The sequence below is a fragment of the Orcinus orca genome, chromosome 9 (assembly GCF_937001465.1).
Source record: "Orcinus orca chromosome 9, mOrcOrc1.1, whole genome shotgun sequence".
Taxonomy (NCBI): domain Eukaryota; kingdom Metazoa; phylum Chordata; class Mammalia; order Artiodactyla; family Delphinidae; genus Orcinus; species Orcinus orca.
The window spans coordinates 96,345,789-96,359,325 of record NC_064567.1 but is presented as its reverse complement, the minus strand read 5'-3'; the positions used below and the strand labels follow the sequence as shown (position 1 = coordinate 96,359,325).

The 13,537-nt window shown below is 40.9% G+C and overlaps 2 protein-coding genes across 6 annotated transcripts in view; one reads left to right on the top strand and one right to left on the bottom strand.

Annotated features, from left to right (window-relative positions):
• Positions 1 to 13,537, top strand: part of LOC101277389 (unconventional myosin-Ig) — a 275,011-nt gene that overhangs the window by 188,008 nt on the left and 73,466 nt on the right. The gene's annotated exons all lie outside the window — the stretch shown is intronic.
• OGDH (oxoglutarate dehydrogenase) overlaps positions 1 to 13,537 on the bottom strand; it is a 77,069-nt gene that overhangs the window by 62,883 nt on the left and 649 nt on the right. For 4 of the 5 annotated variants that reach the window (XM_049714663.1, XM_004282984.3, XM_049714661.1 and 1 more), the window contains exon 2: positions 608 to 856. In XM_049714663.1, the coding sequence (XP_049570620.1) occupies positions 608 to 829 (222 nt within the window). In that variant the 5' untranslated portion in view covers positions 830 to 856. Of the gene's footprint in view, positions 1 to 607; positions 857 to 12,840; positions 12,941 to 13,537 lie in introns of those variants that run through there. The other variant, XM_049714662.1, reaches the window with a different exon arrangement.

The following is a 13,537-nucleotide window of genomic DNA, read 5'->3' as shown; positions in this document are numbered from 1 at the left end:
TGTGAAGAAGTTCTCCCACTAGGCACGCTCTGTATCAAGTAAACGTGTGAAGAGAGAGGCTCTAAGGAAGAGCCTCACTGGTTAACACAGAGAAATTAGAAGGAAGTCTTCACAGAATTTACTTTCAAATACAAGAGAAAAACGTGAACATACTGATCTAAAATGTCATTTATACAGAAATCACATGAAATGGTTTTCAGGTGTTCCGAGGACAGCGGGACAGAGGAGCTTCCTGCGGGGCCTCTCCTTCCGTGGGCTTCCTTTCTGCAGCATCACCATCCTGCAGCAGCCTTGGTGAGAGCCTGGGAGTGGTGCAAGTGCCCTCTACATCCTTGCCGGGTTAACACGTTGGCTGTTCCAGGGAGCAAGGCCTTGAGCGCGCCGCACACGGAGAGAGGGACACGCCCCTCCAGAGAAGGCGGTTCCAGTTGGGCCTGGTGTGATGGCCGAGCTGGGCTGACGCAGAGAACTCGGGTCGGTGGGGCTTCCAGCCACCTGCCTGCCTTCCTTCTTGACAGTCCTCAGAACACATGCACTTACCTGGATGGCCAGCCACCATCGGCCAAGACTCCAAACACACGAAGACACCTGCTCCTCTGAGCCTTACCTTGTGTACACTTTTGGGGTTTTCCAACCAAGCATAGTACATTTCCTCCACATAGTTCGAACTAGTCCCGCTGAGGAAGGGCTCCGCAGCAACGGGGGCAGTATAGCACCGGACCTGCCCAAACGTCCTAGCTGCTGCTGGTCTGTTTTGTGAAAATGTCTTCACAGTCTGGGAAGCCGTCAACGGCCTCAACTTAGCAGCACAAGTCCTTAAGTGAAACATTCTTGTCCTGAAGTCTCTCACGACCGTCTGCACCAAAAAAAGAAAGAAAAGTTAGAAAGAGCATTGTAGCAGCCAAGGCTACTGGGGGAAAACCTCGCAGACTGTGGCTGGAGGAGAAAGACCCTGTAAATGCATTTGTGGCCGCGTGCCCTGCTTCAGAGAGCACGACACAGCATGAGGTAGTCAAACTGACCAACCTCCTATGTACAGGGCCTGTGCTCCACATGGGGAGGAGAGAACACAGCTGTAGAGGTATGGTCTTCCCCTGCAAGTTTCAATCTAGTTTGAGGGATACGATATATCATGATAAATATGTGACGCCCTGTAAGTTTATACGTTGTATAAAACAATTATAGGCAAAGGCAACAAAGATTAATGAATGATTAGATTAATATAATTGTAAAATGAGAAAGATACTTTCTAATCTATTCGGAGACTACCGAGTACCCGCTGGACTCACGGTATTCTGGAGAACACGGAGACATTGGAAAAATATTTTGCTCACCCTCAAATAATTTATCTTTGAGCAGCAGAAAAAAAATTTTTTTAATTAAAAATTACAGCGACAGCACTGAGCGCTTGAGAGGCACAGAAAATGCCAACACAACTCCATGGGAGAAGCCGCTACTCCCAGGTGTTCCTTTCCGGCGGCTGGGAAAGCTTGGGGAAGGGGCGGAACACAGGGAGGATTTTGCTCTGGAGAGGCAGAACGGCAGGCATTCTAAATATAAGAATCAGGAGGAGGAAAGACAGAGAGGTGGAAAGGCGAGCAGAACACAGGGGAAGAGGAAGAATCGTCTTGTCTGGCAGGAGAGGTGGACTGGCTGGACAGCCAGGGGTCCTGAGCCCCGTTTCCTGGGACTGGGAGCGGGCTCTGTGGGAGGAAGCACGGGCAGCAGTGACTACACAAGTGTCTACCTACCTTGGGGCGCTCTGTGGTCATCAACTTGACATGTTAGGATTCTTCACGAACCCCACCAACTCCCTAGAAGGCAGGCGCTAGCTCTTCTGTTTTACAGGTCACCTTTCTGAGTTTAACTTTCCCCCAAGGTTGAATAGACCTTGAGTTTGAGGATTGTAATTTTACTAAATCTAGTATGTAACTCTATATACGCCAGCCATTTTACAAAAGCAGCTGATGCACCCACCAGATCATGAAAGAGTTTAGACTGTCCCCAGAGGGGTCTTGAACCACTTCCAAGCACGAGTCAGAATCCAGATGCCTCCGGGAAGGGACCCAGTCAGGAAGGGATAAGGACACTGTGCAGTTCCTCTCCCCATAAAGATCCCGGCACCTTCCAGTCAAAGCGAAAGAGGCTGTGGGAGGGGAAGGGAGCCCCAGGGCAGGGACGAGGCTCACCACAGCCCTCTGCCCTGAGATACAGTGCCTGCTGGCCTAACACATGGTTGCCCTTAAATCTGCCTTAAAGCAAGTGCCGGGGCTGTCAAGTTGGAATTACACCCCACCTCCACTCCTGCCTGAAGGAAATCCAAGCTCTGAGACATGCTGAGAATTACCCAGAAATAAATGTTACATAAACTATCCTCTACACAGTTTATACGAACCCTTCCTCTTAAGCCAAATATGATCAGAATACGCATAAAGGACACTGACAGAGTCTCTGGCCTGTTCTCCTGCTCAGAAAAGACAGGTCAGCAAAAGGGAAAAGCAGAACAGGTACTTTAAAAACAAACTGAACAACAAACAAAAACTTCCTCCTTAAAATTTAAAGATGAACAAGCCTATATTTTGCTATAGAATGCAATCTTAACTCCTTTTCTTTTTAACCTTAAGTAACTTCAGTAGTTCTTCCTACCTCCAACTATACTCCCATTTTCTCTCACAGGCAGACAAAGAAAGACACTGATGGCAAAAATACTACTACTGCTGCTTTCCACGTTAATTTTTTTAAACATTCAGATCCAAAGGAAAACACTCATTTTTTTCCTCCAATGTCATTATTATCTAGGCAGCTTGAAACACTCGATGGCCCCTGAGCTGGGGTTTTCTCCTAGAACACAGCAGTATCATCACCTCCATTAGTATCATCACCACCATTAACTGTCATTATTCAGTTGCTGCGATACCCAATTAACAGGCACCACACTGACAAGCACAAAACTGCTCGTTTCATGTGTTCTTCCCAATGCAGTCCTTCCAATATGATACTATAAACAAACCACGTTACCTAGCTATCTACAGTCACGGAATCTGACAAATAGCTCAGTGCTGCTGAGCACTGTTACTAGCAATTTTCAAACTTCCCTTAAGATGACTCATCGGAAAACCTGCCCTTCAGCAGATGGCTCAACATCCCCGGCCTCCACCCTGGGAAGACCAGGAACAGCTGTTCTCTATCCACGATCTTATGGACCCACAGAGCAGACAGCAGGTATATATACATTTCAGATTCTGGTAGGGTCAGATTCCATCCTTCCAATTCCAGAGTCAACATTACGAATAGTGCACCATTTTTGGTAGAAACACTGGATTGTTCAAACACTTTCATGAAAGCTTCGGGTTGTCCAAGAAGTCCAAGTGTTCTGACTTGTGGTTTAGAACAATATTTCTACTTGACAAGGGGGCCAAAAATTCTCAATGGGGAAAGAATAGTCTTTTCAACAGACAGTGCTGGGGCAACTGGAGATCCACATGTGAAAAAATGAAGTTTGGACCCCTGTCTCACACCATATACAAAATTAACTGAAAATGGATCAAAGACCTAAATGTAAGAGCTAAAACTGTAAGACTCTTAGAAGTTTTATAACTTCCAAGTTAAAATGGAATAAATCTTCATAGCCTTGAGACAAACAACGTGTCTTAGGACACCAGAAGGACAAACAACAAAAAAAATAGACAAACTGGACTTCAACAAAATAAAAACTTTCGTGCTTCAAAGGACAACATCAAAAAAGAGAAGACAGTCTAAGAGTAAAAGGAATATTTGCAAATCATAGAGCTGATAAGAACTCTTACAACTCAATAATGAAAATAAAAATAACCCAATCAAAAAACTGCCAAAAGTGACTTCCCTGGTGGCGCAGTGGTTAAGACTCCATGCTCCCAATGCAGGGGGGCCCAGGTTCGATCCCTGGTCAGGGAACTAGACCCCACATGACGCAACTAAGAGTTTGCGTGCCACAACTAAAGATCCTGCATGCCACAGGGAAGACCCCGCATGCAGCACAACCAGGAGCCCTCGTGCCACAACTAGGACCCGACGCAGCCAAATAAATAAATTGATTAATTTTTTAAAAATTGCCAAAGGATACGAACAGACATTTTTCCAAAGAAGACACACAAATGACCAATAAGCACATTAAAAGATACTCAACATCATTAGTCATTAGGGAAAAAAATGCAAATCAAAACCACAAGATACCACTTCATGCCCACTAGATTAGATACAATCAACACAAGCAAGTGTTGGAGAGAACATGAAGAATTTAGAACCCTCATACAATTCTGGTGGGAATGTAAGCTGGTGCAGTCACTTTGGAAAACAGTTTGGCAGTTCCTCAAAAAGTTAAACATAGAATTACCATATGACTCAGCAACTCCACTCCTAGGTATACAACCAAGAAAAACAAAAACATACGTCCACACGGATGTTCACTGCAGCATTATACGAGCCCAAAAGTGGAAACAACTCAAATGTCCATCAACTGATCAATGGGTATACAGAGTGTGGTATAGCCATACCATGTAATAGTATTAGGCAATGTAAAGGAATGAAATGTTGATATCTCTTGCAACACAGATGAACTTTGAAACTTTTAAGTGAAAAGAGTCATTCACACACAAAAAACACATGTTGTATGACTTCATTTATGTGAAGATGTTCAAAAGAGGCAAATTGATACAGACAGAAAGCCCAAGACTGGGGGTAGCAAGGATAAGACATAACAACTAATGGGTATGGGTTTTATTTTTTGTTTGGGGGGGGCCGGGAATGAAAATGTTCTAAAACTATTGATAGATAATGCTGATGGTTTCACAACCTTACGATATACTGTAAAATGTTAAATTGTACAATTTAAATGGGTGAATTGTATGGTATATGAATTATACCTCAATAAAGTTTTTTGTTTTTAAATGTTTGTGAACAGATTTGCCCAAACCTAAACTTTATTTTTTTTGCCACACCACACGGCATGCGGGATCCTAGTTCCCCAACCAGGGATCGAACCCGTGCCCCTTTGCAGTGGAAGCATGGAGTCCCAACCACTGGACCACCAGGGAAGCCCCTCAATAAAGTTGTTTTTAAAAAAGTCTAAGAAGAAACATAAACGAGCCTATCCCTATCAATAAAGTACACAAAGTGACACTATCTGTAACCCATTAATTTCAAGATGCAAGTATAAATCTATACATTTGAGAAAAATAACATTAAAAAAACCCCAAAAACCAAAGCAAAATTTGTTTTTAAGGGTTCAGTGCTCTGCCCTTAGGAAAATAAAACAGTTTATCTGTGCCTGGACATTCCCCAGTCAGGCAGCACACACCTTACCCAAGGCCACCTCCCCATTCACAGGATGAGGAGATAAACTGACTCCTGACGTCTACCACCCTCATGCTGGCTAGCAGAGGAGTAATTAAAGAGGCAAAAACAGCCTGGGCATTTCTCAGGACATGAGTCTTTTAGGGAAAAGCACATGCATCATTAAATGATTGTTACCATTGTGTGTTGCCTAAGAACCATTTTAAAAAAACTTACCTTGAGAGACTTTTTGTTTTTTGTTGTCTTTTGGTTTTGGACTCATTAAGATTTTCATGATGAATCAAGAAAACAATGCTTGCTACATACCTATCGCTGTTAATCCATTATTCTAGTTCTAGCAGTGATACAAAGACATTATGTACAGGGAGAGCACAAGTACCAATTTTCTTTTACTGGCTGAGAATCTCAAGAGAATGCAACGTCTTTCACTTGTGATGCCTCATCAAACATAAACTGAGGGATTGAGAGGTAGTGCAGAGTACTTTTAAACTACAAAGGTACTTTGCCGTTATTACACAGAAACAGTGGTTGAGCCTTCAGGGCAAACAGGCAGAGTGACTCTTCCTTGCTGTGTGAGCCTTAAATGTATCACTTGATCTGTGTTCGTTTCCTTTGCCATAAAGTGAAGGATGCAATCACTTCTGTTCCCTCAATGTTTTTTGTAATTATGATACAAACATGAAAGAACTTTGCACACTTTAGAAGTACTTTTATGGGACTTCCCTGGTGGCGCAGTGGTTAAGAATCTGCCTGCCAATGCAGGGGACACGGGTTCCAGCCCTCGTCTGGGAAGATCCCACATGCCGCGTAGCAACTAAGCCCATGCGCCACAACTACTGAGCCTGCTCTCTAGAGCCTGTGAGCCACAACTACTGAAGCTGCGTGCCACAACTCCTGAAGCCCGCGCACCTAGAGCCCGTGCTCCGCAACAAGAGAAGCCACTGCAATGAGAAGCCCGCGCATCGCAACGAAGAGTAGCCCCCGCTCACTGCAACTAGAGAAAGCCCGCGCACAGCAATGAAGAGCCAACACAGCCAAAAATAAATAAATTTATTTTTTTTAGGTATTTTTATGACTAAAGAACTATAATCTACCAGAAGAAAAAAAAAAACCCCACCCCACAACTAATGGTATGTCTTAAAAAGCTGAAGTTCCCGAAGTAAAACTAAACAGAAGTAAATTTGGAGTGGGTAGCTGACCAGATTGCTGGGGGGGACTTCCACCTCTGAAGTGGGAACCCCAAACAAGCTTCAGTGCATGGGTCTGAAGACTGATCCATCCTGCCCAGACCGGCACTGTGTTTCCAAAGGTGCCCTGAATGCAGTGGTGTATGGTATAGGTAAATAGGCACTTTTTAAAGGTGTTGGTTAAAGTAGAAATTATTAAATTTTTATGGAAAGCAAGGACACTTGTCAATATTTATTAAAAATTTAAAAAGCACATACAGGACTTCTGTTTCCCACTAAATGCAGCTAAAAACATGAGATGCTTCATTTAACACAAAACAAAACATAAGACTCTGAAAGGTGGAGAGGAGACAGACTGGGAAGGGGCCTCGGGGCCCCAAAAGACTGAGCACTGAGTTCTCGGTTTTCCTTTTGCCTCATATATTCCAGGCTAGATGCTGAAGAAGCTGGCAACCCAGAAATACCAACTAATGTAGACCAAAAAAAAAGCTGCAGTAAAAGCCTGCCCTCTCTGGCCAAAGGACCAGGAATGGGGCAGCCTAGCAGGACAGAATACTTTTAGACAATAACAACTCTACTGCAACCAACCCCACAGAAACACTGTGGCCCACTCCCACTCCACCTGGTAGTGTCAGAGGAGATCAGGGACTTCCATCCCCACCAGGTGACAATGAGCCACCCTCCCCACCCCAACAATCTAGGAGGGAGCCTGGATTCTACTCTCGCCCAGCAGTAACAGGGCAGCACCTCTCCCTTCCCAGGCAGGGTGGAATCCCAAAGGTGTAATTGGGAAATTACACCCACACAGCAGTAACAAGGAGTCCCTACCCACAGATACCAAGGAGGCCAGGTGAGGAGCCTCTACCTCTATAACCAGGCAGCACCTCCTACCCCCCCAGCAGTGTCAGAGGAAGCTCACCAACACCAAGATGACACAGATGTTAGAATTATCTGGCAAAGATTTTCAAAGAGCCAGCATCAAAATGCTTCCACAAGCAACTAGAAACATACTTGAAACAAATGAAAGTAGAAAGCCTCAGTAAAGAAAAAGAAGATATAAAGAAGAACCAAATGGAAATTTCAGAACTGAAAATTACAATAACCAGAATAAAAAATTTGATGGATAGGTTAAACTGAAGAAAGAAGAAACAGTGAACATGAACATGGACAAACATGAACGAAAGGAATTTCGCAATCTGAACGGAGAAAACAGACTGGGGGAAAAAAAAGAACAGGACCTCAGGAACACGTGGGACTATAACAAAAGACCTAATGCTGAATATAAAATGTCATCAGAACCTCAGGAGGAGCAGAAAGAGGAAGGGGCTGAAAACGTATTCAAACAAATAATGGCTGAAAACTTCCCAAATTTGGCAAAAAGACATAAACCCATAGATTCAAGAAGCTGAGAGAACCCCAAACAAAATAAACCCAAAGAAATCCACTCCAAGACCCATCACAAGCTTTTGAAAACTACAAACAACTTGAATAGCATATTTCTCACCAGAAACTATGGAGGCCAGGAGAAAGTGGCATAACACTTTTCAAGTGTTGAAGGAAAATAACTGTTAATCCAGAATCTTATATCCAGAAAAAGTATCCTTCAGGAACAAAAGGGGAATAAAGATCTTCTTAGATGAAGAAAAACTAAAAAAATCTGCTGCCAGAAGACCTACCCAAAATGAATGGCTTAAGGAAATCCTGTAAACAGAAAGTAAATGATAAAAGGAATCTTGCAACATCATGAAGAAAAGAAAGAACAACAGAAAGACAATGTATGGGTAAATATAATTTCCTTTTCCTCTAGAAATCTTCTAAATGATGTGTGATTGATGAAGCAAAAATTTCAACACATCTGATGTGGTTCTAATGATATGTCTGTAAAGGAAATATTTAACACATTACTGACTGGGGGATTTTTGCAGAAACTAACGCCTTGTGGCCATAATACGTCTCCAGTCAAAAATGTGTTAAAAGACAATTTTAAGTGGAGTAGGATAAAGTGATGTAAACAGAGATATGGTTTCTATACTTCAAACTGATAAGATGATGACACCAGTATACTGTGATAAACTATGTATATATAATGCCTAGACAACCATTACAAAAGCTACACAAACAGATATACTCAAAAACACTACATATAAATAAAAGCAGAATTTAAAAATATGTTCAAGTAACCCACAAGAAGTCAAGATAAAGAAAGCAGAAGAACAAAAAACGAAAAAGGAAATAAAGGATAAAAGGGCAGACTTAAGTCCTAACATATCAATAATTACTTGATATGTTATGTAAATGACCTAAATACACCAATTAGAAAACAGAGATTGGCAGAACGGATAAAACAACAGGATCCAATAATAGAAGAAACTTCAAATGTAACAATACAGGAAGGTTGGAAGTGAAAGGATGAAAAATTATATACCATGAAAACATTAATCAAAGGAAAGGAGAAGGACTATATTATTATCAGATAAAGTAGACATCAGAGCAAAGAAAATTACCAGACACAGAGATATTAATGACAAACGGTTAATCCACTAACAGGATATAGCAATTCTAAATGTGTACGCACCAAACAACATAATTGCAAAATATGTGAATCAAACCAATAAAAGAGAAAGGAGAAAAAGACAAACCTACAATTATAGTTGGAAACTTCAACCCCCCTTTCAACAAGAGATGGAAAAGCTAGACACGAGGTCAGCAAGGATACAGAGAAACTCAACGAAAGTACAAACTACCACAACTCACCCAATTTGAAATAACTATTAAAGAAATTTCACATGTAATTTAAAAGCTCCTGGAAAAGTAATTTCCAGGGAATTCCCTGGCAGTCCAGTGGTTAGGACTCTGCACTTCCACTGCAGGGGGCACGGGTTCGATCCCTGGTTGGGAAACTAAGATCCTGCAAGCCACGCAGTGCAGAAAGAAAAAAAAAGAAAACGTTATTTCCAGGCCCTGATGGTTTCACTACAGAATCCTATCAAATGTTTAAAGATTAATTAACTCCAAACCTACACAATCTCTTCCAGAAAATACAAGGAGGAGAACTTACCAATTCATTTCATGAAGCTAGTATGTCCCTGAAATGAAATCCAAACAAAGATAGAAAAAAGAAAAAGGAAAAAAAAAGCTTTAAACTCATATTCCTCATGAATACAGATGCATATAAATAACCTTGACAAAATATAGCGAATAGAATTAAGCAATATATACATGCAATTATACACCATGACCTAACGGGGTTTTTTCCAGGGATGTAAGCTAGTTCAATATTCAAAAAACAATGTAATCTACCATACTGACAGGCTAGAGAAGAAAAATCACATGCTCATATCAATAAATGCAGATAAGCACTTGATAAAATTCAACACCCATGATAAAAACTCTCATAAAAGTAGGAATAAAGGGGAACTTTAACTTAATATAAAGCATCCACAAAAGTCTACAGCAAACACATACTTAATGGTGAAAGACTGAACGCATCTTTTTAAAACTGGGAGCAATGTAAGGATGTCCACTCTTATCCCTACTACTCAGTGTAGCACTGAGAGTTGCAGCCAGAGAAATAAGGCAAGAAAAGGAACTAAAAAGCATATGTATCAGAGAGTAAAACATAAAACTACTACTATTTGCAGATGACATGATTATCTATGACAAAATCTCAAGGCATCTACAAAAACACTTATAGAACTAATAAGTGAATTCAGCAGGGTCACAGGATACAAGATAAATATACCAAAAAAAACTGTATTTCTACAAACTATCAACAGACACATGAAAACAAAAATTTTTTTAAAGGAAATAGTATAAGTCTAACAAAACGTGTGCAGGACTTGTATGCTAGAAACTAGAAAACACTGATGAAGAAAGAAAAAACCTAAATAAATAGACATACCTTGTTTAAGGATTGGAAGATTGAACATAGTAAAGAAGTTATCTCCAAATTGATAAACAACTTTAACACAATTCCTATCTAAATCCCAGCAAGAATTTTTATAGATATAGGCAAGATTATGCTAAAATTTATATGGGAAGGCGAAGGAATTAGATCAGCTGAAGCAATTTTGAAAAAGGATAATGAAGTGGGAAGAACCAATCTACTTAATTTCAAGAGTTATTATGTAGCTGCAATAATCAAGACTTGTGGTACTGATGGTGAAATAGACAAAAAGACCAATGGAACAGAACAGAGAACTCTAGAACAGACCCATACAAGCACAACCAACTGATTTTTGACAAAAGAGCAAAAGCAATTCAACGGAGAAAGAACAGTCTTTTCAACAAATGCTGCTGGTTGGATACATATGGGGAGGGAAAAAAAAAAAAAGAAAGAATGAAAGGAAAAGAAAAGAAACCACTCGAACTAGACTTCACACCTTATATAGAAATCAACTCAAAATGGATTATAGATTTAAATGTACAACACAAAACTATAAAACTTTTAGAAAAGTATGTAAGAGGAACTAGAGCCAGGCAGAGTTCATAACTTGACGCTAAAAGCACAACACATAAAAGACAAAATTCATAAACAGGACTTGATCAAAATTAAAAGCTTTTGCTCTGCAAAAGATACTGTTAAGATGATGAAAAGACAAGCTACAGACTAGAGAAAATATCTGCAAACCACATATCCAGGAGAGGACTAAAATGTGTAAGAAATTCTCAAAATGAAACATTAAAAAAGGCAAATGATCCAATTACAAAATGGGCAAAAGATATGAAGAAGTTTTTCACTGAAGAAGATATACCCATGGCAAATAAACACATGAAAAGACATTCAATATCACTAGACATCAGGGAAATGCAAATTAAAACCACAATCACTACACATCTATTAGAATGGCTAAAACTTTAGAAAATGGTAACATCACCAAACGCTGGCAAGAATATGGAGAAACTGGGTCACAAATACATTACTGGTGGGAATATAAAATGGTAGTCACTCTGGAAAACAGTTTGTCTATTTCTAAAAAAAAAAAAAAACTAAACATGCAACCACCATATGACCTAGTGATTACACTCCTGGACATTTACCTCAGAGAAAGGAAAACTTATGCGTACATAAAAACCTGTATATAAATGTTTATAACAGCTTAATAGCCGAAGAACAGAAACAATCCAGACGTCCTTCAATGGTTGGAGAGTTAAACCAACTGTGGTACATCAATAGCCTGGACGCATAAAAAGGAACAAAATGCTGACATAGACAACACCCTGCATGCATTTTCAGAGAATTACACTTAAATTAAAAAAGCCAACCCCAAAAGGTTACTTACTGTATGAGTCTCCTTATGTAACACTCCTGACACGCCAAAATTACAGAAATGGAAAACAGATTAGTGGTTGCCAGAAGCTAAGGAATTGGAAGCAGGATGGAAGTGGGTATGGCCATAAAAAGGTAGCAGGAGGGATGCTTGTGGTGATAGAAATGTTCTCCATTTTGACTGTTATCAATGTCAATACCTGGTTGAGATATAATACTGTAGTTTTTGTAAAATGTTATCATTTGAGAAAAGTGGGTAAAGGGACACTGAGACCTCTCTGTACCATCTGTTATAACTGCATATAATACATTTGCATGTACAATTTCTCAAAATTATACCATTCTAAAATAAATTTCTCAATAATTGTACAATTATCCCAAAATAAAACGACCTAAAATTTTAATGGAGACGATACAGTACTTCCGTCAAATGGGGCAGTGAGGAGTAAGACTGATTAAAAGCAGATGTGAAACACATAGATGTATATGCAAGATATACAGGTAATAAACACGGTAAATATTTCACATTTAATAAACTGTGCATTCAAATTTAAATGAAATCAAAAGAAATTCATATTTCTGAAATTAAAGTTAGTCTTTAAAAGTAACTGAATTTTGGGACTTCCCCAGCAGTCCAGTGGTTAAGACTCTGTGCTTCCACTGCAGGGGGCGCGGGGCTGGATCCCGGATCTCGCGTGCTGAAATTTGGTGATGGTTGCATACTGTAAATATACTACAAACCACTGAACTGCATACTTGAAAGAGTGAATTGTATGATACATGAATTGTATCTCAATAAAGCTGTTAAGGAAAAAAAAAATACTCGAAACTTGGAAACTGCTCTCAAAAATATAATCAGGATACTCTGATATTTCTCCAACTTTCAAGAGCTAGTCCTCAGCTAATATGCAAAGCTAGAATAGTATTATATACTTTCATACCGCGCAGGTCTTGCACAAAAATCTGTGCGGTTGGACTGCTGCACGTCCTGACACAGTGCAAACAAGGCTTCATCCCAGGTGATTCATCCTAAAGGTGCTCAGAGCAGTGTACCTGGAAGTGGGCCTCTAGTCCCTGCTTCAAGGCGCAGGACTGCAGAACAAGGCGCAGAGAAACCCCAGGACAGAGTTCACACCTCAGGCCTGAGTCATCTGTTCTGGGCGAAAAGCAGAGAAAGCAGTTTCTTATCTACTCGTCTCTCGCCACCGGTTTTCTAGTAAGTCTCCGTACCCAACTTACACCGACATCAGGTAAAAGGGAAAAGGTACACTAGTGTGTTCCTCGAGGAAATGCACTTCATCTCAACATGAGCTATCAAACCCCTGGAAGAAAGAGGAGTATGGTGGCGTACCGTGCACGGTAGGGTACCGCAGGGTATTCTACTCATCAAGGGTGTCACCCCAAAGAGCTCACAGAGAGGATGGGTACCGAGGGTGCTGAGTATGGAGGGATCCTGAGTCTATAGGTACTGAGTACGGTATGCTGCGGCAAAGTAATCCACTCATCAGGGGCGTCACGCTGAGGAGCACAGAGAGAATGGGTACGGTGCGTCCTGAGTACGGTAGAGATACTGACCTAAGGTAAATGCTGCGGGGTAATCCACTCAAGGGTTCACCCCAGGAAAGGGCAGGGAGGATGGATATAGCGGGTACTGAACACAGAGGATACTGAGGGGTAATCCGCTCCTCAAGGGAGTCACCCCAAGGAACACAGGGAGGATTAGTACGGTGGGGTACTGAAGAAGTGGGGG